This window comes from Phyllobates terribilis, unplaced genomic scaffold (assembly GCF_046119375.1).
Source record: "Phyllobates terribilis strain yellow unplaced genomic scaffold, ASM4611937v1 Scaffold_3__8_contigs__length_932513732, whole genome shotgun sequence".
Taxonomy (NCBI): Eukaryota; Metazoa; Chordata; class Amphibia; order Anura; family Dendrobatidae; genus Phyllobates; species Phyllobates terribilis.
In genome coordinates, this window is record NW_027362763.1 from 19865800 (window position 1) to 19891104 (window position 25305).

At 42.5% G+C, this 25305-nt stretch overlaps 1 protein-coding gene across 1 annotated transcript in view; it reads right to left on the minus strand.

Annotated features, from left to right (window-relative positions):
• Positions 1-25305, minus strand: part of LOC141258701 (uncharacterized) — a 177717-nt gene that overhangs the window by 99539 nt on the left and 52873 nt on the right. The window contains exons 2-3 of the mRNA XM_073673721.1: positions 17307-17480; positions 11981-12356 (exon numbers count right to left, since the gene is read on the minus strand). Of these exons, the coding sequence (XP_073529822.1) occupies positions 11981-12356; positions 17307-17480 (550 nt within the window). The remainder of the gene's footprint in view (positions 1-11980; positions 12357-17306; positions 17481-25305) is intronic.

The window sequence follows — 25305 nt, forward strand, 5'->3', positions numbered from 1 at the left end:
AAGGAGAGTGATGGGGGGCTACGCCAGATGACCTGGCCTCCACAGTCACCAGACCTGAACCCAATCGAGATGGTTTGGGGTGAGCTGGACCGCAGAGTGAAGGCAAAAGGGCCAACAAGTGCTAAGCATCTCTGGGAACTCCTTCAAGATTGTTGGAAGACCATTTCCGGTGACTACCTCTTGAAGCTCATCAAGAGAATGCCAAGAGTGTGCAAAGCAGTCATCAAAGCAAAAGGTGGCTACTTTGAAGAACCTAGAATATAAGACATATTTTCAGTTGTTTCACACTTTTTTGTTAAGTATATAATTCCACATGTGGTAATTCATAGAATCATAGAATGGTAGAGTTGGAAGGGACCTCCTGGGTCATCTGGTCCAACCCCCTGCTCAAAGCAGGATTCACTAAATCATCTCAGACAGATTTCTGTCCAGCCTCTCTTTGAAGACGTCCATTGAAGGGGAACTCACCACCTCTCGTGGCAGCCTGTTCCACTCTTTAATCACCCTAACTGTCAAAAAGTTTTTTCTAATATCTAATCTGTGTCTCCTCCCATTTAGTTTCATCCCATTGCTTCTAGTCTTTCCTTGTGCAAATGAGAATAAAGATGATCCTTCTACAATGTGACAGCCCTTGACATATTTGTAGACAGCTATTAAGTCTCCTCTCATTCTTCTTTTTTGCAAGCTAAACATTCCCAAATCCTGCAACCGTTCCTCATAGGACATGGTTTGCAGACCAGTCACCATTCTGGTCGCTCTTCTCTGAACTTGCTCCAGTTTGTCGATGTCTTTTTTAAAATGTGGTGCCCAAAACTGTACACAGTATTCCAGATGAGGTCTGACCAAAGAGGAGTAAAGACCGATAATGACTTCACGTGATCTAGACTGTATGCTTCTGTTACTACATCCCAGAATTGTATTTGCCTTTTTTGCTGCTGCATCACACTGTTGACTCATGTTCAGTCTATGATCTATTAGTATACCTAAGTCTTTTTCACATGTACTGTTGCTTAGCTCTATTCCTCCCATTCTGTATATGCTTTTTTCATTTTTATTGCCCAGATGTAGTACTTTGCATTTTTCCCTGTTATAAACCATTCTGTGGTTGCTGCCCACTGCTCCAGGTTATTTAGGTCTTTTTGAATCCTCTCTCTCTCTTCTCTGGTATTAGCTATCCCTCCTAGCTTTGTGTCATCAGCAAATTTAATCAGTTTACCCTCAATTCCTTCATCTAAATCATTGATAAAGATGTTGAACAATACAGGTCCCAGGACGGAGCCCTGTGGTACCCCACTTGAGACATTCATCCAGCTGGATGTGAAACCATTTACGACCACCCATTATTCATAGTTTTGATGCCTTCAGTGTGAATGTACAATTTTCATAGTCATGAAAATACAGAAAAATCTTTAAATGAGAAGGTGTGTCCAAACTTTTGGCCTGTACTGTATATATTTCTTTGATATGTGTATCACATTGTTTAAAATTATTATATGACTCTCCGTAATTTTCTTATTTTTGTCCTTACATTACAGGACCTCTTCAATTCATTTACCCTTATACCATGCTTTCATTTTTTCCTTTACATAATAGGTACACATACATCATATCCAAGGGTAACACCACCCTGAGCACTTTCCTAATTGGATACATTTCTCATAGGTCAGTATACCCTCTATATACTGTTCCCTACACTATATTAAGGCCTTAGGTTTACATCTTTTTCACTATTTATAACAGCATTTATTGCCGGAATACTCCATGCTATAAATGAGGACCTACTACTCGATACCCACAAGATTCTACCATTTAGGTATTTCTATTATCCTTTTTTCTGTTCCCAGTCCTTTCCCTTTTACCTCCTCTGGTGGACCCATTTTTTTGGTATATGCACAATCCCATTCCTTTATACAGTTCCTACTATTGACAGGATTTTTGACACATTTTGAATCTCCCCCCTTTTTTCCCCTCTTCCCTTTCCCCTCCCTATCCTTTTTCTTCGTCTCTCTCTCTCTCTCTCTCTCTATATATATTTCTTTGATATGTGTATCACATTGTTTAAAATTATTATATGACTCTCCGTAATTTTCTTATATTTCTGCTTACTTCTTTGCTCTTGTGTCAAGTTTAACTGAAGCCCCTGATGAAAACCCCGGTGGGGTTGAAACGTTGGGCAACTATATGGGCAATTATCCACTGGAGAATCTATTAAAGGAACTACTTTTTGAATCACAACCATTGACTCTCTACATTTATTGAGAGTGCCGGAACCTCATTTTATATTACCTAGTACGTTGTGTTCCTGGCACCCATTTATCATAGTTGAGCTTGGTCTCTATTTATTATTGAATCTTGAGTTTGTTTTGCACCAAGGCTCCTAGTTATACCCTCATGTCGTTCAATACATTTGCATATAACGACGAAGAAACTGCAGCTATCCTGTCTAAGATTGATAGGAACACCTTCCTTCACTCTTCCACAAAAGACAACAAAACCAGAGACAAAAGAAAGAAAGAAATTAGTTGCTCTTGATCTTCATCTCTCTACTCTTGCCGAATATCATCATGTCAAACGGATTCCTAGAGGACTCAGAGTCAACCTTCAACCCACCCTATTTGCTGACAACATCGAATTTTGCAACAAATTTGAGAGCATTCTCAACAAATGTTCCATGGACCTTATTTTGCTCACTATTGAATCTATACAAAAAGAGATAATTGAACTCGAAGGTAGGATTATCTCCCTAGAGGACCAGTTGGCTAACACTACGCCTACTGAACAGTTCGAGAGTCTCAAAAAGAGAACCACTGATATTTTGGTCACCTACAAAAAAACATTACAAGACCGTAAGATATCCATATTTAAAAGGGACGAGGAGGACTATCAATCAGGCCAGGTATATAGATGGCGATCCGGCCAAACTACATACGGCCCTCGTTTCTATTCGTCCTCCGGCAGCGACTGCGAGTATATGCCCCCACGCCCAAGACGTTTATTTGGGACACGACAACCCCGACGCGCCAAACGTGGCGGGGCAATAGGGGGTCAGTCCGTAGAATCCAACAGGTTTCTAACTACTGTACCACCTCCTGTTCCCACACAGGTGCAGCCCAAGAGAATGACCCTCCGATCACAGGTAGGCCCGACACCCTTGTCTACAACATCTCTTCACAGGTTCTCACCCCCACAGAGACCGGACTATTACAGAGGGGATTATCCTTTTGCCCTACCCCGTCCTTCGACCCATTTACCTTAGACCTCGAACTAAGACGTTTTTTCCGCAATCTGAGACTTAGAGTTCATTTCTCTACTAGCGATGACCGATCTGACCACCCCCCTACCCAACAGGTAAATGAACAACTCTCACTAAAAGAACTAGGACTTAGGATACCCTCACGATTCATTTCTCCTAAAACATACCATCCAGTTGAAACATACATTACACTGGTCAAAAGGGACATTGAAACACTCATGACTGAAGTATTTAACAATGAATTTCCCCTACGGATGAATGTTACTAAGGGGGAAAAACAATGCCTAAGATCACTATCCAGAAATAACCAAATTATAATCAAACCAGCAGACAAAGGGGGTGCTATAGTGGTCATGGATCGCTCATACTATGTCAGGGAAATTGAAGGACAGCTCAATGATCCAGTGGCGTATACTATGGTCCCTCACAATCCCACATCCCAAATTAGCCAGCTGATTCATAGAAAGGTAGAATCACTATCCAGCCAGGGCATCATTGATCAAAAATTATCTGACTATTTGATTAATACACATCCCGTTGTGTCAGTGTTCTACACGCTTCCAAAAATTCATAAAAATCTACAGTTTCCCCCGGGAAGTCCGATAGTGGCATCTACCGACTCATTATTATCTCCACTTGCCAAAACAGTAGAAAAAATCCTGACACCACTCCTACCGGTCATTCCATCATACATCAATTACTCATCTGATTTTTTGTCACGTCTTCACCATGTGGGTTCCATTCCTCCAGGATCCATTCTAGCCACACTAGATGTAAATAGTCTATACACATCTATTGACCATGATCTTGGCCTTGAGGCACTTAGATGGTTCTTAGATAAATACAGTGATTACCCGCAGTCACGCAAGGACCTTTGCATAGATTTATCAGACATAATTTTACATAATAATTTTTTTCTGTTTGGGGACAAATTCTATTTGCAGAAAAGAGGGACAGCCATGGGGTCTAATATGGCTCCTCCCTATGCTAACATCTTTATGGCACATTTTGAGGAACAATATGTACCATTAGCTACTGACACATCTTCTGGCATCCGGATATGGAAACGTTATATCGATGACGTTTTCATCATCTGGGACAAGAATGAAAATGAACTGAAGGAATTTGTCACCTATCTGAATAATTATACACCACAGATTTCCTTTACACTAAACCATGACAAATGCCGAATCAATTTTCTAGATGTTACAGTTATCATGGATGACAGTGGACACTTTACAACCGATTTGTTTGTCAAACCAACAGATCGTAACAGCCTGTTACATTACACCAGCTGCCATCCACGACACGTTAAAAATTCCCTTCCCATCTCACAACACACTAGTGTTGGGAGAATAATGTCGGATCCATCACTACGGACCAGACGTCACGTTGAAATGGGACATAAATTCATGAATAGGGGATATCCATCTTCCATAGCCTTTCCACCACTTGACCCGCGACAACATAAACCTATGACAAATCGGATGATCTTTGTAAACACCTATCACCCATATCAGACGCTGATCCGTGACATCCTCAGGACCCACTGGCCAATACTCAGCAGATCCTATCCGAGTATTATGGACTTCCAACAGCCAGTCATGGTATGCAATAAGAGACCATCCAATTTGAGAGACAGGTTGGTGAGAGCCGACATTGGTAGCTTCCAGACAAAAATAAGCCAGATGACGCTGACAACACGTCGCTTGGGTAACTTCCCATGCTTAGGGTGCCGGCAATGTTCTAACATGACACGGGGCAACTCGTTCACCCATCCCTTGTCAGGCAAGAGATTCCCCATCAAGGGGTACTTTACATGCGAATCCTCCTTTGTCATATATCTGATTAAATGCCCGTGCGGTCTGGGATATGTTGGGGAAACCACCCAGCATATCCGGGACCGCATCAGCAAGCATAAGTCAACCATTCGTTGTAAATATAATTTATTACATATCCCCAATCATTTTCTCACTCATCACCGTTCCATTGCACAGCTCCGCTTTCAGGTCATTGATCATGTTCCACCGGGTAGGGGGGGGGCAATAGGATCCAGAGACTCAAGGATAGAGAGGCCTTTTGGATTTTTACTCTAAAGACTCTAGAACCTCGTGGTCTGAATAGAGAATACGAGATCCATATCTGAAGCAACAGCTTACATAATTGTTATTCTAATGTCTCTCCATAGGTGTTTACAATATTAATGGAATTTACCGTTATCCATTACCATGTTATATGTTTTTGACATATTTATCTTGTTTCAGACTCTGCATATATAGACAAGATGCATCCTTCTTATGTTATCAATGGTGATATGATACCTATATGCCTCCACTATAATATATGTTCTATATGTCTGCAAAACATTGAATGTATTCCACAATTTCCTCTTTTTCTTCTTTCTTTTTCGACCCCCCCCCTTTTTCCCCCCTTTTTTCCCCCCTTCCCCTTTTTTTCCCACACACTATCTCTTATATATAACCATACTGTGTGGTTAGTCAGCCCCCTATGTAACGGAACGCTATCACACATATATCCCACGGTGGAACGCACCATCTGCGTTCCACTTTGAGATACAGCCTGTATGAACGTACCCCGCGCATGCGCGGTGATGTGTTCCACGATACCGGATATTGCGTAACTGCAATCCGGAAACCGGAAGTGCACGCACACCGCACCGCTATTTAATCCTGACTGTTAGAACCTTGCTCTTAGGTTTTTTCCTTTGCTGGTCACATGACCTCGTTGGCCTATTTAATCCTGCTCCGCCCTTCTGGCTTTGCTGGACTTCATCGTATAACTACTTTCTAGCTAGCCTGTGCTCTGTATCTAACTCTGTTAGTTTGTTTGGTCTACGGACCTCAGTGTTCTATTTATTTTGTTTGTTTGTCTGTCTGCTACTATTTCTGTTAGGAGGTGTCCCATTTTCCTCCCAGTCCTTAGTACTTGTAGGGATTCCTTCCCCACATCTATAGGTCTCCGTACAGACTAGCTTAGGACTTTAGCAGGTCTGATCGCAGGATCAGGTTCCCTGTTACATCGTAGGGATTCAGCTGAGTTCTATCGTAGGGACAGATTTCCTCTCTTTCCTTAGCTCTGGTAGCAGAACAGAACAGTAAGTCCAGCCTGCAAATTCTCTAAGGAAAGATTTTTCTGTTCCATCATGGTGTCGGTTCAGGATTTGGCTCATCGCCTGCAGGGACTCTCTCTGGAGGTGGCCGAGCTCCGTCAGCACGTGAGTAACTGTCCTGGAGCACATTTCTTGGAGCCTAAGGTATGTTTGCCGGATTTATTTTTTGGTGAACACCGAGAATTTTTTTCATTTAAAAATGCTTGCTTATTGTATTTTCGTTTGAGACCCAAGTCCTCTGGGGATGAATCCCAGCGCATAGGGTTCATAATGTCACTTTTGCGCAAAGAGCCTCAGGAGTGGGCCTTTTCTTTGCAACCTAGTGATACATGCTTCAGATCAGTGGATAGTTTTTTTTCTGCTTTGGGACTATTATATGATGATCCTGACCGTGTCGCATCAGCTGAGACTGAGTTAAGACGTTTGAGACAGGGATCAGGTAATGTGGAAAAATATTGTACTCATTTCCGTCGTTGGTCTACTCAAACAGGGTGGAACGATTCTGCTCTGAAAAGTCTATTTCTTGCTGGGCTCAATGAAAGGGTTAAATACCTGCTAATTGCTTATCCTACACCTGAAGATTTGCAACAGGCTATGCAATTAGCTATACGGGTGGATAGGAGACTGCGTGCAAGGGTTAATGAGAGCAAATCCTCTGCTATGTCAGTTTCTGGTTATGAGAATGTGTGTACTAACAGTGGTGAATCGATGGAGATTGGATCGGTGGCACCTCGCTCTCAAGAAAAAGACCGTCGATTTTCTGAAGGCTTGTGTTTCTATTGCGGAAAATCTGGTCATTTGATTAAAGGCTGTGAGCTTCGTATGAAGAAAGAAAAAAAAATGGTCAGTCATGCCCGTATTGCCTGTTTAAATTCCAAGGGTGTATTTTTAGCTGCTTCCACGATTGCTCAGGAAAAATTAATGGAATTTCGGGTGTTTGTTGATTGTGGATCTACTCTGAATGTAATTGATGGGGGATTCTTGGAAAGACTCAATTTAAAACCCGAACCTTTATCATCCCCCAATGCTGTGGTTTCTGTGGATGGCTCCCCTTTGAAGAATATTACTCTCAAGGTCTGTGAATTTCCTCTCACTATTAATGGTGTTCACCATGAGAAATTGGATTTGGTAGTTTTGAATAACTTGCCTTCTCCAGTAATATTGGGATTGCCCTGGTTAAAATTTCACAATCCTGTACTGGATTGGTCTACCAATGAAATTAAATCCTGGAGCCATAAATGTTATGACAAGTGTTGTAACGGGCGTATTGCAGCTTTGGATAGGGGAGAATTGCCTGTTCCTATTCAGGATTTTTGGAGAGTTTTTTCTGAGAAGGAATCGCAGGTTTTGCCTCCCCATAGAGACTATGATTGTTCTATTGAATTTGTCCCTGGAGCGACTCTTCCTAAAAGTCGTTTATTTAACCTTACTATTCCTGAGAGGAAGGCTTTGGAGGAATACATACAGACAAGTTTGGCCGCCGGTCACATTAGGCCCTCTAAGTCTCCTGTGGCGGTTGGATTTTTTTTTGTAAAAAAAAAGGACGGCGGTTTACGTCCTTGTCTGGATTTTCGTGAGATTAACAAAATTACTGTACGCAATCCTTACCCACTGCCATTGATTCCTGATCTGTTTAACCAGTTAATGGGGGCCAAGTGGTTCTCTAAAATTGACCTTAAGGGGGCATACAATCTGTTGCGCATGAAGGAGGGTGACGAATGGAAGACTGCTTTTAACACTCCTGTGGGTCATTTTGAGAATCTGGTTATGCCTTTTGGTCTTACTAATGCTCCTGCATTTTTTCAGAATCTTATTAATGACATCCTTAGACCTTTGATCGGCAAAATTGTGGTTGTGTATTTGGATGACATTTTGATTTATTCGCCGGATCTGAAGTCTCATTGGCGGAGCGTACGTGAGGTATTACAATTGTTAATGGACAATTCGCTTTTTGCTAAGCTGGAGAAATGTGAGTTCGCTGTACAGAGAATTAGTTTTTTGGGTTACATTATCTCCAGCGAAGGTTTTGAGATGGACCCGGTTAAAGTTCAAGCTGTACAGGAATGGCCTAGGCCTATTGGTTTGAAATCGATACAGAGGTTTTTAGGTTTCACCAATTATTACAGAAAATTCATAAAAATTTTTTCTAGTATTGTCAAACCTCTGACCGATCTCACCAGGAAAGGTGCTGATGCTGTTCAGTGGTCTTCTGAGGCCATTGAAGCTTTTGTGTATCTCAAGGAGAGGTTCACCTCTGCTCCCATCCTTATGCAGCCTGATGTGACTAAGCCGTTTTTGGTTAAGGTTGATGCTTCTTCGGTAGGGGTTGGCGCAGTATTGTCTCAGGATAACGGGGATGGATTACATCCCTGTGCCTTTTTTTCAAAAAAATTTTCGGAGACTGAACTGAATTACGATATTGGTAATCGGGAATTATTGGCTATTAAACTCGCATTTGAACACTGGCGCCACTTCTTGGAAGGTGCGGAATTTCCCGTTCAGGTTCTTACGGATCATAAAAATCTGATATATCTTGATGCTGCCAAGCGCCTGAATGCCCGTCAGGCTAGGTGGGCACTGTTTTTCTCGCGGTTTAATTTCTCCGTTACTTACATCCCTGGTACTAAGAATGTTAAGGCGGATGCCTTGTCTCGCAGTTTTTCTCCCATAGTCGGTGCTGAGAAAGAGGAGAACATTTTACAAGAAGGTGTTGTGATAGCTGCTTTGGACTCCGTTTTGGAAGATGAGATTCTTAAAGCACAGGAGAATGCCCCATCTAACACTCCTCATGGGAGGTTGTTTGTGCCTGGGACCTTTAGGAGAGATTTGTTTGTTGAGTGTCACGAATCTCAGTTGGCAGGTCATCCCGGAATCTCTGAGACCAAGAGACTGGTGGGTCGCAGTTTTTGGTGGCCTGGATGGCAGAAGGAAGTCATTAAGTGGGTGCGTCAATGTACTATATGTGCTAGATCTAAGTCCTCACATACTCCTGCTGTGGGGTTGCTTTGTCCTTTGGAGGTTCCCAGTGCTCCTTGGACACATTGGGCTATGGACTTTATAACTGACCTTCCCCCCTCTGAGGGTTTTACTGTCATCTGGGTGGTCGTGGACCGTTTTAGCAAGATGTGTCACTTGGTTCCCTTCGTCAAACTGCCCTGCGCTAAAACTCTCGCTAAGGCCTTTGTCAAGGAAATTGTCAGACTTCATGGCGTTCCTACTGACATTGTTTCTGATAGGGGTCCTCAGTTCGTGGCTCGTTTTTGGCGTGCCTTTTGTGACAGGTTGGGAGTTCATCTGTCGTTCTCGTCCGGATATCATCCTGAATCTAATGGCCAGACAGAAAGGAAAAACCAGGATGTTGAGCAGTTCTTGCGTTGTTTTGTGGCAGACAATCAAGAGGGGTGGTCTGAGTTTCTGCCACTTGCTGAATTTGCTCTGAACAATCATACATCTTCTTCTGCTGGTTGTTCGCCTTTTTTTTGTTGTTCTGGGAGACATCCGTCGTTTGGGTCGTTCTCCAAGTTGGGATCTGCCGTGCCTGAGGAGGAGAATTTTTCCGGTGATTTGGAGAGAGTTTGGACGGATGTGCGTGGTAATCTTCAGGAGGCCAACAGAAAATCTAAAGACTACTTTGATAGGAAACGACAGGAGGTTTTGTTCGCTGTTGGTGACATGGTTTGGTTGTCCTCTAGGAATCTGCGGTTGAGGATTCCTTCTAAGAAATTGGGTCCCAAGTTTGTAGGGCCCTTTAAGGTGCTTCAGGTTGTCAACCAATCTGCTGTTAGGTTGGAGGTTCCTACCTCCTGGAGAATTAATCCGGTATTTCATGTCTCTCTGTTAAAAAAAGCTGTTGTATCGGATGGTGACGCCACTGCCTCTGTTCCTCCGGTGGTGGAGGACGGGGAATATGAAATTTCTCGCATCCTTAACTCTAGACGGTATAGAGGTAGTTTGCAGTATCTGGTGGCCTGGAAAGGTTTCGGACCCGAGGATAACTCTTGGGTGAGGTCAGATGATGTTTCCGCGTCCAGACTTATCAGAGCGTTTCACAGGAGATTTCCTGATAAGCCTGGTCCTAGGGGATCCGGAGGATCCTCTTAGAAGGGGGGGTACTGTTAGAACCTTGCTCTTAGGTTTTTTCCTTTGCTGGTCACATGACCTCGTTGGCCTATTTAATCCTGCTCCGCCCTTCTGGCTTTGCTGGACTTCATTGTATAACTACTTTCTAGCTAGCCTGTGCTCTGTATCTAACTCTGTTAGTTTGCTTGGTCTACGGACCTCAGTGTTCTATTTATTTTGTTTGTTTGTCTGTCTGCTACTATTTCTGTTAGGAGGTGTCCCATTTTCCTCCCAGTCCTTAGTACTTGTAGGGATTCCTTCCCCACATCTATAGGTCTCCGTACAGACTAGCTTAGGACTTTAGCAGGTCTGATCGCAGGATCAGGTTCCCTGTTACATCATAGGGATTCAGCTGAGTTCTATCGTAGGGACAGATTTCCTCTCTTTCCTTAGCTCTGGTAGCAGAACATAACACTGACAACCCCACATAGCTCCACACAGCCACCGGCAACAGGAGCAAGTAGCTACGCAAAGGTACGTGTCCTTACATTACAGGACCTCTTCAATTCATTTACCCTTATACCATGCTTTCATTTTTTCCTTTACATAATAGGTACACATACATCATATCCAAGGGTAAGAGCACCCTGAGCACTTTCCTATTTGGATACATTTCTCATAGGTCAGTATACCCTCTATATACTGTTCTCTACACTATATTAAGGCCTTAGGTTTACATCTTTTTCACTATTTATAACAGCATTTATTGCCGGAATACTCTATGCTATAATTGAGGACCTACTACTCGATACCCACAAGATTCTACCATTTAGGTATTTCTATTATCCTTTTTTCTGTTCCCAGTCCTTTCCCTTTTACCTCCTCTGGTGGACCCATTTTTTAGGTATATGCACAATCCCATTCCTTTATACAGTTCCTACTATTGACAGGATTTTTGACACATTTTGAATCTCCCCCCTTTTTTCCCCTCTTCCCTTTCCCCTCCCTATCCTTTTTCTTCGTCTCTCTCTCTCTCTCTCTCTCTATATATATTTCTTTGATATGTGTATCACATTGTTTAAAATTATTATATGACTCTCCGTAATTTTCTTATATTTCTGCTTACTTCTTTGCTCTTGTGTCAAGTTTAACTGAAGCCCATGATGAAAACCCCGGTGGGGTTGAAACGTTGGGCAACTATATGGGCAAGTATACATTGGAGAATCTATTAAAGGAACTACTTTTTGAATCACAACCATTGACTTTCTACATTTATTGAGAGTGCCGGAACCTCATTTTATATTACCTAGTACGTTGTGTTCCTGGCACCCATTTATCATAGTTGAGCTTGGTCTCTATTTATTATTGAACACTGCAGATGTAAGACCGGAACAAGAGCTGAAACGGAGAGCTTCTTCATCACCGGGCATTGTACCCCTGTGTGTATGCTCTGTACATGGAGAGACAGAGGGTCCGACAAGACCCCAGTGCAGCCTGTGCCCACAGTAATGATGTATAATACACACGTTTCTGCTTACCTGGTGATGTATGAAACCGGTGCTCCTCCACCACAACGTCCGAGTACAGATCCCGATGCTCCTCCACCGCAACGTCCGAGTACAGATCCCGGTGCTCCTCCACCACAACATCCGAGTACAGATCCCGGTGCTCCTCCACCGCAACGTCCGAGTACAGATCCCGGTGCTCCTCCACTACAACGTCCGAGTACAGATCCCGGTGCTCCTCCACCACAACATCCGAGTACAGATCCCGGTGCTCCTCCACCGCAACATCCGAGTACAGATCCCGGTGCTCCTCCACTACAACGTCCTTATACTGATCCCAGTGTCCTTCTACATAATCCCACTCCTCCATGGAGAAATAGAGAGCGACGTCCTGACACCGGAGAGGAACCTGACAACCAACGAGAGCAACATCACCCAGAATCCTCCAGTGTATACTGTATAATCTCCCAGGAGTAAACTCTCATCACCCAGAATCCTCCAGTGTATACTGTATAATCTCCCAGCAGTCTCCTCTCCGCTCATCACCCAGAATCTTCCAGTGAATACTGTATAATCTCCCAGCAGGCTCCTCTCATCACCCAGAATCTTCCAGTGTATACTGTATAATCTCCCAGCAGTCTCCTCTCATCACCTAGAATCCTCCAGTGTATACTGTATAATCTCCCAGCAGTCTCCGCTCATCACCCAGAATACTCCAGTGTATACTGTATAATATCCCAGCAGTCTCCTCTCCGCTCATCACCCAGAATCCTCCAGTGTATACTGTATAATCTCCCAGCAGTCTCCTCTCCGCTCATCACCCAGAATCTTCCAGTGAATACTGTATAATCTCCCAGCAGGCTCCTCTCATCACCCAGAATCTTCCAGTGTATACTGTATAATCTCCCAGCAGTCTCCTCTCATCACCTAGAATCCTCCAGTGTATACTGTATAATCTCCCAGCAGTCTCCTCTCATCACCCAGAATCCTCCAGTGTATACTGTATAATCTCCCAGCAGTCTCCTCTCCGCTCATCACCCAGAATCCTCCAGTGTATACTGTATAATCTCCCAGCAGTCTCCGCTCATCACCCAGAATCCTCCAGTGTATACTGTATAATCTCCCAGCAGTCTCCTCTCCTCTCATCACCCAGAATCCTCCAGTGTATACTGTATAATCTCCCAGCAGTCTCCTCTCCTCACCCAGAATCCTCCAGTGTATACTGTATAATCTCCCAGCAGTCTCCTCTCATCACCCAGAATCCTCCAGTGTATACTGTATGATCTCCCAGCAGTCTCCTCTCATCACCCAGAATCTTCCAGTGTATACTGTATAATCTCCCAGCAGTCTCCTCTCATCACCCAGAATCCTCCAGTGTATACTGTATAATCTCCCAGCAGTCTCCTCTCATCACCCAGAATCCTCCAGTGTATACTGTATAATCTCCCAGCAGTCTCCTCTCCGCTCATCACCCAGAATCCTCCAGTGTATACTGTATAATCTCCCAGCAGTCTCCGCTCATCACCCAGAATCCTCCAGTGTATACTGTATAATCTCCCAGCAGTCTACTCTCATCTCAACACCCAGATCCCTCCAGTGTATACTGTATAATCTCCAAGCAGTCTCCTCTCCTCTCATGACCCAGAATCCTCCAGGGTATACTGTATAATCTCCCAGCAGTCTCCTCTCCTCTCATGACCCAGAATCCTCCAGGGAATACTGTATAATCTCCCAGCTGTCTCCTCTCATCACCCAGAATCCTCCAGTGTATACTGTATAATCTCCCAGCAGTCTCGTCTCATCACCCAGAATCCTCCAGTGTATAATCTCCTAGCAGTCTCTGCTCATCACCCAGAATCTTCCAGTATATATCATATAATCTCCCAGCAGTCTCCTCTCATCACCCAGAATCCTCCAGTGTATACTGTATAATCTCCCAGCAGTCTCCTCTCTGCTCATCACCCAGAATCCTCCAGTGTATACTGTATAATCTCCAAGCAGTCTCCTCTCATCACCCAGAATCCTTCAGTGTATAATCTCCCAGCAGTCACCTCTCCGCTCATGACCCAGAATCCTCCAGTGCATAATCTCCCAGCAGTCTCCCCTCATCACCCAGAATCCTCCAGTGTATACTGTATAATCTCCCAGCAGTCTCCTCTCATCACCCAGAATCCTCCAGTGTATACTGTATAATCTCCCAGAATCCTCCAGTGTACACTGTATAATCTCCCAGCAGTCTCCTCTCATCACCCAGAATCCTCCAGTATATACTGTATAATCTCCAAGCAGTCTCCTCTCATCACCCAGAATCCTCCAGTGTATACTGTATAATCTCCGAGCAGTCTCCTCTCATCACCCAGAATCCTCCAGTGTATAATCTCCTAGCAGTCTCTGCTCATCACCCAGAATCTTCCAGTATATATCATATAATTTCCCAGCAGTCTCCTCTCCGCTCATCACCCAGAATCCTCCAGTGTATACTGTATAATCTCACAGCAGTCTCCTCTCCGCTCATCACCCAGAATCCTCCAGTGTATACTGTATAATCTCCCAGCAGTCTCCTCTCCACCCAGAATCCCCCAGTGTATAATCTCCCAGCAGTCTCCTCTCATCACCCAGAATCCTCCAGTGTATACTGTACAATCTCCCTGCAGTCTCCTCTCATCGCCCAGAATCCTCCAGTGTATATTGTATAATCTCCCAGCAGTCTCCTCACATCACCCAGAATCCTCCAGTGTATACTGTATAATCTCCCAGCAGCCTCCTCTCATCATCCAGAATCCTCCAGTGTATACTGTATAATCTCCCAGCAGTCTCCTCTCCGCTCATCACCCAGAATCCTCCAGTATATACTGTATAATCTCCCAGCAGTCTCCTCTCATCATCCAGAATCCTCCAGTGTATACTGTATAATCTCCCAGCAGTCTCCTCTCCGCTCATCACCCAGAATCCTCCAGTGTATACTGTATAATCTCCCAGCAGTCTCCTCTCATCACCCAGAATCCTCCAGTGTATACTGTATAATCTCCCAGCAGTCTCCTCTCATCACCCAGAATCCTCCAGTGTATACTGTATAATCTCCCAGCAGTCTCCTCTCATCACCCAGAATCCTCCAGTGTATACTGTATAATCTCCCAGCTGTCACCTCTCATCACTCAGAATCCTCCAGTGTATACTGTATAATCTCCCAGCAGTCTCCTCTCCGCTCATCACCCAGAATCCTCCAGTATATACTGTATAATCTCCCAGCAGTCTCCTCTCCGCTCATCACCCAGAATCCTCCAGTATATACTGTATAATCTCCCAGCAGTCTCCTCTCATCACCCAGAATCCTCCAGTGTATACTGTATAATCTCCCAGCAGTCTCCTCTCCGCTCATCACCCAGAATCCTCCAGTATATACTGTATAATCTCCCAGCAGTCTCCTCTCATCACCCAGAATCCTCCAGTGTATACTGTATAATCTCCCAGCAGTCACCTCTCATCACTCAGAATCCTCCAGTGTATACTGTATAATCTCCCAGCAGTCTCCTCTCCGCTCATCACCCAGAATCCTCCAGTATATACTGTATAATCTCCCAGCAGTCTCCTCTCCGCTCATCACCCAGAATCCTCCAGTATATACTGTATAATCTCCCAGCAGTCTCCTCTCATCACCCAGAATCCTCCAGTGTATACTGTATAATCTCCCAGCAGTCTCCTCTCCGCTCATCACCCAGAATCCTCCAGTATATACTGTATAATCTCCCAGCAGTCTCCTCTCATCACCCAGAATCCTCCAGTGTATACTGTATAATCTCCCAGCAGTCTCCTCTCATCACCCAGAATCCTCCAGTGTATACTGTATAATCTCTCAGCAGTCTCCTCTCATCACCCAGAATCCTCCAGTGTACACTGTATAATCTCCCAGCAGTCTCCTCTCATCATCCAGAATCCTCCAGTGTATACTGTATAATCTCCCAGCAGTCACCTCTCATCACTCATAATCCTCCAGTGTATACTGTATAATCTCCCAACAGTCACCTCTCATCACCCAGAATCCTCCAGTATATACTGTATAATCTCCCAGCAATCTCCTCTCATCACCCAGAATCCTCCAGTGTATACTGTATAATCTCCCTGCAGTCTCCTCTCATCTCCCAGAATCCTCCAGTGTATACTGTATAATCTCCCAGCAGTCTCCTCTCATCACCCAGAATCCTCCAGTGTACAATCTCCCAGCAGTCTCCCCTCATCACCCAGAATCCTCCAGTGTATACTGTATAATCTCCCAGCAGTCTTCTCTCATCACCCAGAATACTCCAGTGTATACTGTATAATCTCCCTGCAGTCTCCTCTCATCACCCAGAATCCTCCAGTGTATACTGTATAATCTCCCAGCAGTCTCCTCTCATCACCCAGAATCCTCCAGTGTATAATCTCCCAGCAGTCTCCTCTCATCACCCAGAATCCTCCAGTGTATAATCTCCCAGCAGTCTCCCCTCATCACCCAGAATCCTCCAGTGTATACTGTATAATCTCCCAGCAGTCTTCTCTCATCACCCAGAATACTCCAGTGTATACTGTATAATCTCCCTGCAGTCTCCTCTCATCACCCAGAATCCTCCAGTGAATACTGTATAATCTCCCAGCAGTCTCCTCTCATCATCCAGAATCCTCCAGTATATACTGTATAATCTCCCAGCAGTCTCCTCTCATCACCCAGAGTCCTCTAGTGTATGCTGTATAATCTCACAGCAGTCTCCTCTCATCATCCAGAATCCTCCAGTGTATACTGTATAATCTCCCAGCAGTCTCCTCTCATCACCCAGAATCCTCCAGTGTATACTGTATAATCTCCCAGCAGTCTCCTCTCATCACCCAGAATCCTCCAGTGTATAATCTCCCAGCAGTCTCCTCTCATCACCCAGAATCCTCCAGTGTATAATCTCCCAGCAGTCTCCTCTCCTCTCATCACCTAGAATCCTCCAGTGTATAATCTCCCAGCAGTCTCCTCTCATCACCCAGAATCCTCCAGTGTAAACTGTATAATCTCCCAGGTGGCCTCATCTCATCATCCAGAATCCTCCAGTGTATACTGTATAATCTCCCAGCAGTCTCCTCTCATCACCCAGAATCCTCCAGTGTATACTGTATAATCTCCCAGCAGTCTCCTCTCATCACCCAGAATCCTCCAATGTAAACTGTATAATCTCCCAGGTGGCCTCCTCTCATCATCCAGAATCCTCCAGTGTATACTGTATAATCTCCCAGCAGTCTCCTCTCATCACCCAGAATCCTCCAGTGTATACTGTATAATCTCCCAGCAGTCTCCTCTCATCACCCAGAATCCTCCAGTGTATAATCTCCCAGCAGTCACCTCTCCGGTCAGCAGCTCAGTGATCTTGTTGGTGAGCTCTAGGATCTTCTCCTCATGGTTTGGGGAGTGCGGGGGATGTGTTGCGGTGGTCTTCCTGCTCCGTCCTCCAGGCTCATGGAGATGGATGATGGGGGTCACACAGTCGTTCGCCGTCTTCCTCACCATTGTGTAATCCTGTATGGACAGACCATGGAGGAGAGAACCTGCCATCAGCATTGTATATCCCCGACTAATGGCATTTATATAAAGGAGCTTTACTGCTGATTCATTTCTTTTTTAGCAAACGCCATGAATCAAATGATATGCTAATGAGATGCACATGCAGTGGGCGGGCTCTGACAGCTGTCTGGCCCCTTCCCTTCTCCACGGCTGCTGCCTTCCTCCTTGCTGTAGGTCATCCCTGAGCTGTCAATCAGAGACATGATGCAGGCAGCAGGCGGGCAGCCAGTAGAGTGGCAGCCCACCCCCTGCACGTACAGCTCATTAGCATGTCATTTCCACTATGGATTCTGGCAAAACGGATTTCTACAAGAAGGTGAGGATTCCTTCAGCGTTATAGATGTTGACCTTCATGCCATTGGTTGTGGGTGTAACATCCTAATGACAGGTTCTCTTTGAGATGTTCCTTTGGTTACTCGGTGGTGATGAGTCCACCAGCAGCACATGGGATTGTCCACTCTATAATTCTCAGTGCCATCTGATGAGGTGGATCCACAAAGCAGCAGATGACAGCGGACACTGGTACCCAGCAGGCAGGAGGGCACGTGGGGCAGTAAGGACCCAGACAGGAGGGTATGCCGGATATCAGACAAAGAAGACAAAATGCTCGACAATCGGAGAATGTGGGGTCAAAATAAACATAATGGACGTCAGGCATAAGAAACAAACAGAAGGAAAATAACGCAACGGTCATGGTGGCTGGACGAAAATCAAATCATCAGGAGGTCTAAATCTACCTTTACATTCTGTCAACACATGAGACATGCCAGATGGAAAGGGAATTAGGGCAGAACACCACTCTGCCAAGAGATAAACGCTGACATTAGCTGTGAAGATTTCACCATTTTGCTGATTTGGAATCTCTTCTACAGATGATCAGACCAAGAACAGCAGCTTCTCATATGTAAAGAGCCTCGAGAAGAAGCTTCTTTGACCGCTCTATAGGCTTCACAAATAGCACCTGACCTCTGGACAATTGAAGTTTGTCACCTTCCAGACCTTGATAAGATGCAAAGATGAGCGGCCGATCTCCAGGATTTAGCTATGGGTAGACAGATTACAAGAGCCCCGTATTAACCAAAGTGTGAATGAGGTCTTCTTGAAGAAGAAGGCCACAAATAGCATGAACACCACGTAGCTGCGGGAATGCAGGATGACAACAATTGCCCAGGATTATCAAAGCCTCTCTGATGGTGAGAGAGCTCTGAATAAAGCGAAGAACCCAAAATCAGAATGTGAATAGCACATGACCTGGATCGGGCACTAAGAGCGCCGACGACGACTCGGTCCTGGCTGAAGGTTCAGTGATGTAATGGATACTTGTACGAATTCATCACCTAAGAGCTTCTGAAACAGAAGATGGTTCATCCTGAGCTAGTTCATATGACTGTCATTATTAGACGTCTCTATGGTGGAGCATTTCACATTTATCCCAGAGACTTGAAGGCAACCGTATTTTATCTTCAATAAGAGACCCAAAATAAGAAGCCACTTCCTGTGTCCAATCGATCTTCAAGTTTGGTACTCCTCTAGTAAGATATTTCTGTAATCCATCTTCTAATAGTATAATGCAAATAACAAAACAGGCAACTTTATCAACATGATGGAATATACTGAGTTTACCTCTCCGCTCAGCAGATAATGATAGAAATATAGAAGAGTTTACCTCTCCACTCAGCAGATAATAGAAATATAGAAGAGTTTACCTCTCCACTCATCAGATAATAGAAATATAGAAGGGTTTACCTCTCCACTCAGCAGATAATAGAAATATAGAAGAGTTTACCTCTCCACTCAGCAGATAATAGATATATAGAAGAGTTTACCTCTCCACTCAGCAGATAATGATAGAAATATAGAAGAGTTTACCTCTCCACTCAGCAGATAATGATAGAAATATAGAAGAGTTTACCTCTCCACTCAGCAGATAATAGAAATATAGAAGAGTTTACCTCTCCACTCATCAGATAATAGAAATATAGAAGGGTTTACCTCTCCACTCAGCAGATAATAATAGAAATATAGAAGAGTTTACCTCTCCACTCAGCAGATAATAGAAATATAGAAGAGTTTACCTCTCCACTCAGCAGATAATGATAGAAATATAGAAGAGTTTACCTCTCCACTCAGCATATAATAGAAATATAGAAGAGTTTACCTCTCCACTCAGCAGATAATGATAGAAATATAGAAGAGTTTACCTCTCCACACAGCAGATAATAGAAATATAGAAGAGTTTACCTCTCCACTCAGCAGATAATAGAAATATAGAAGAGTTTACCTCTCCACTCAGCAGATAATAGAAATATAGAAGAGTTTAGCTCTCCGCTCAGCAGATAATAGAAATATAGAAGAGTTTACATCTCCGCTCAGCAGATAATAGAAATATAGAAGAGTTTACCTCTCCGCTCAGCAGATATTGATAGAAATATAGAAGAGTATACCTCTCCACTCAGCATATAATAGAAATATAGAAGAGTTTACCTCTCCACTCAGCAGATAATAGAAATATAGAAGAGTTTACCTCTCCGCTCAGCAGATAATGATAGAAATATAGAAGAGTTTACCTCTCCACTCAGCAGATAATGATAGAAATATAGAAGAGTTTACCTCTCCACTCAGCAGATAATAGAAATATAGAAGAGTTTACATCTCCACTCAGCAGATAATAGAAATATAGAAGAGTTTACCTCTCCACTCAGCAGATAATAGAAATATAGAAGAGTTTACCTCTCCGCTCAGCAGATAATAGAAATATAGAAGAGTTTACCTCTCCGCTCAGCAGATAATAGAAATATAGAACAGTTTACATCTCCACTCAGCAGATAATAGAAATATCGAAGAGTTTACCTCTCCGCTCAGCAGATAATAGAAATATAGAAGAGTTTACCTCTCCACTCAGCAGATAATAGAAATATAGAAGAGTTTACCTCTCCACTCAGCAGATAATAGAAATATAGAAGAGTTTACCTCTCCGCTCAGCAGATAATGATAGAAATATAGAAGAGTTTACCTCTCCGCTCAGCAGATAATAGAAATATAGAAGAGTTTACCTCTCCGCTCAGCAGATGATAGAAATAAAGAAGAGTTTACCTCTCCACTCAGCAGATAATAGAAATATAGAAGAGTTTACCTCTCCACTCAGCAGATAATGATAGAAATAAAGAAGAGTTTACCTCTCCGCTCAGCAGATAATGATAGAAATAAAGAAGAGTTTCCCTCTCCGCTCAGCAGATAATAGAAATATAGAAGAGTTTACCTCTCCACTCAGCAGACAATAGAAATATAGAAGAGTTTACCTCTCCACTCAGCAGATAATAGAAATATAGAAGAGTTTACCTCTCCACTCAGCAGATAATGATAGAGATATAGAAGAGTTTCCCTCTCCGCTCAGCAGATAATAGAAATATAGAAGAGTTTACCTCTCCACTCAGCAGATAATAGAAATATAGAAGAGTTTACCTCTCCACTCAGCAGATAATAGAAATATAGAAGAGTTTACCTCTCCGCTCAGCAGATAATGATAGAAATAAAGAAGAGTTTACCTCTCCGCTCAGCAGATAATGATAGAAATATAGAAGAGTTTACCTCTCCACTCAGCATATAATGATAGAAATATAGAACAGTTTACCTCTCCGCTCAGCAGATAATAGAAATATAGAAGAGTTTACCTCTCCGCTCAACAGATAATAGAAATATAGAAGAGTTTACCTCTCCACTCAGCAGATAATGATAGAAATAAAGAAGAGTTTACCTCTCCGCTCAGCAGATAATGATAGAAATATAGAAGAGTTTACCTCTCCGCTCAGCAGATAATAGAAATATAGAAGAGTTTACCTCTCCGCTCAACAGATAATAGAAATATAGAAGAGTTTACCTCTCCGCTCAACAGATAATAGAAATATAGAAGAGTTTACCTCTCCACTCAGCAGACAATAGAAATATAGAAGAGTTTACCTCTCCGCTCAGAAGATAATAGAAATAGAGAAGAGTTTACCTCTCCACTCAGCGGATAATAGAAATATAGAAGAGTTTACCTCTCCACTCAGCAGATGATAGATATGTAGAAGAGTTTACCTCTCCGCTCAGCAGATAATGGAAATATAGAAGAGTTTACCTCTCCACTCAGCAGATAATAGATATATAGAAGAGTTTACCTCTCCGCTCAGCAGATAATGATAGAAATATAGAAGAGTTTACCTCTCCACTCAGCAGATAACAGAAATATAGAAGAGTTTACCTCTCCGCTCAGCAGATAATAGAAATATAGAAGAGTTTACCTCTCCGCTCAGCAGATAATAGAAATATAGAAGAGTTTACCTCTCCGCTCAGCAGATAATAGAAATATAGAAGAGTTTACCTCTCCACTCAGCAGATAATAGAAATATGGAAGAGTTTACCTCTCCGCTCAGCAGATAATGATAGAAATATAGAAGAGTTTACCTCTCCACTCAGCAGATAATAGAAATATAGAAGAGTTTACCTCTCCACTCAGCAGATAATGATAGCAATATAGAACAGTTTACATCTCCACTCAGCAGATAATAGAAATATGGAAGAGTTTACCTCTCCACTCAGCAGATAATAGAAATATAGGAGAGTTTACCTCTCCACTCAGCAGATAATGATAGCAATATAGAACAGTTTACATCTCCACTCAGCAGATAATAGAAATATGGAAGAGTTTACCTCTCCGCTCAGCAGATAATAGATATATAGAAGAGTTTACCTCTCCACTCAGCAGATAATGATAGAAATATAGAAGAGTTTACCTCTCCACTCAGCAGATAATAGAAATATAGAAGAGTTTACCTCTCCACTCAGCAGATAATAGAAATATAGGAGAGTTTACCTCTCCACTCAGCAGATAATAGAAATATAGAAGAGTTTACCTCAAAGCTCAGCAGATAATGATAGAAATAAAGAAGAGTTTACCTCTCCGCTCAGCAGATAATGATAGAAATATAGAAGAGTTTACCTCTCCACTCAGCAGATAATGATAGAGATATAGAAGAGTTTACCTCTCCACTCAGCAGATAATGATAGAAATATAGAAGAGTTTACCTCTCCGCTCAGCAGATAATAGAAATATAGAAGAGTTTACCTCTCCGCTCAGCAGATAATGATAGAAATATAGAAGAGTTTACCTCTCCACTCAGCAGATAATAGAAATATAGAAGAGTTTACCTCTCCGCTCAGCAGATAATGATAGAAATATAGAAGAGTTTACCTCTCCACTCAGCAGATAATAGAAATATAGAAGAGTTTACCTCTCCGCTCAGCAGATAATGATAGAAATATAGAAGAGTTTACCTCTCCGCTCAGCAGATAATAGAAATATAGAAGAGTTTACATCTCCACTCAGCAGATAATAGAAATATAGAAGAGTTTACCTCTCCGCTCAGCAGATAATAGAAATATAGAAGAGTTTACCTCTCCGCTCAGCAGATAATAGAAATATAGAAGAGTTTACCTCTCCGCTCAGCAGATAATAGAAATATAGAAGAGTTTACATCTCCACTCAGCAGATAATAGAAATATGGAAGAGTTTACCTCCCCGCTCAGCAGATAATGATAGAAATATAGAAGAGTTTACCTCTCCACTCAGCACATAATAGAAATATAGAAGAGTTTACCTCTCCACTCAGCAGATAATAGATATATATTAGAGTTTACCTCTCCGCTCAGCAGATAATAGAAATATAGAAGAGTTTACCTCTCCGCTCAGCAGATAATGATAGAAATATAGAAGAGTTTACCTCTCCACTCAGCAGATCATAGAAATATAGAAGAGTTTACACCTCCACTCAGCAGATAATAGAAATATAGAAGAGTTTACCTCTCCACTCAGCAGATAATAGAAATATAGAAGAGTTTACATCTCCGCTCAGCAGATAATAGAGAAGAGTTTACCTCTCCACTCAGCAGATAATAGAAATATAGAAGAGTTTACCTCTCCGCTCAGCAGATAATAGAAATATAGAAGAGTTTACCTCTCCGCTCAGCAGATAATAGAAATATAGAACAGTTTACCTCTCTACTCAGCAGATAATAGAAATATAGAAGAGTTTACCTCTCCACTCAGCAGATAATAGAAATATAGAAGAGTTTACCTCTCCACTCAGCAGACAATAGAAATATGGAAGAGTTTCCCTCTCCGCTCAGCAGATAATAGAAATATAGAAGAGTTTACCTCTCCACTCAACAGATAATAGAAATATAGAAGAGTTTACCTCTCCACTCAACAGATAATAGAAATATAGAACAGTTTACCTCTCTACTCAGCAGATAATAGAAATATAGAAGAGTTTACCTCTCCACTCAGCAGATAATAGAAATATAGAAGAGTTTACCTCTCCACTCAGCAGACAATAGAAATATGGAAGAGTTTCCCTCTCCGCTCAGCAGATAATAGAAATATAGAAGAGTTTACCTCTCCACTCAGCAGATAATAGAAATATACAAGAGTTTACCTCTCCGCTCAACAGATAATGTTAGAAATATAGAAGAGTTTACCTCTCCACTCAGCAGATAATAGAAATATAGAAGAGTTTACCTCCCTGCTCAGCAGATAATAGAAATATAGAAGAGTTTACCTCTCCACTCATCAGATAATGATAGAGATATAGAAGAGTTTCCCTCTCCGCTCAGCAGATAATAGAAATATAGAAGAGTTTACCTCTCCACTCAGCAGATAATGATAGAAATATAGAAGAGTTTACCTCTCCACTCAGCAGATAATAGAAATATAGAAGAGTTTACCTCTCCGTTCAGCTGATAATAGAAATATAGAAGAGTTTACCTCTCCGCTCAACAGATAATGATAGAAATATAGAAGAGTTTACCTCTCCGCTCAGCAGATAATAGAAATATAGAAGAGTTTACCTCTCCACTCAGCAGATAATGATAGAAATATAGTAGAGTTTACCTCTCCGCTCAGCAGATAATAGAAATAGAGAAGAGTTTACCTCTCCACTTAGCGGATAATGATAGAAATATAGAAGAGTTTACCTCTCCGCTCAGCAGATAATAGAAATAGAGAAGAGTTTACCTCTCCACTTAGCGGATAATGATAGAAATATAGAAGAGTTTACCTCTCCGTTCAGCTGATAATAGAAATATAGAAGAGTTTACCTCTCCGCTCAACAGATAATGATAGAAATATAGAAGAGTTTACCTCTCCGCTCAGCAGATAATAGAAATATAGAAGAGTTTACCTCTCCACTCAGCAGATAATGATAGAAATATAGAAGAGTTTACCTCTCCGCTCAGCAGATAATAGAAATAGAGAAGAGTTTACCTCTCCACTTAGCGGATAATGATAGAAATATAGAAGAGTTTACCTCTCCACTCAGCAGATAATAGAAATATAGAAGAGTTTACCTCTCCACTCAGCAGATAATGATAGAAATATAGAAGAGTTTACCTCTCCGCTCAGCAGATAATAGAAATAGAGAAGAGTTTACCTCTCCACTTAGCGGATAATAGAAATATAGAAGAGTTTACCTCTCCACTCAGCAGAGAATAGAACTATAGAAGAGTTTACCTCTCCACTCAGCAGATAATAACAGAAATATAGAATAGTTTACCTCTCCACTCAGCAGATAATGATAGATATGTAGAAGAGTTTACCTCTCCACTCAGCAGATAATAGAAATATAGAAGAGTTTACCTCTCCACTCAGCAGATAATAGAAATATAGAAGAGTTTACAAATCCACTCAGCAGATAATAGAAATATAGAAGAGTTTACCTCTCCACTCAGCAGATAATAATAGAAA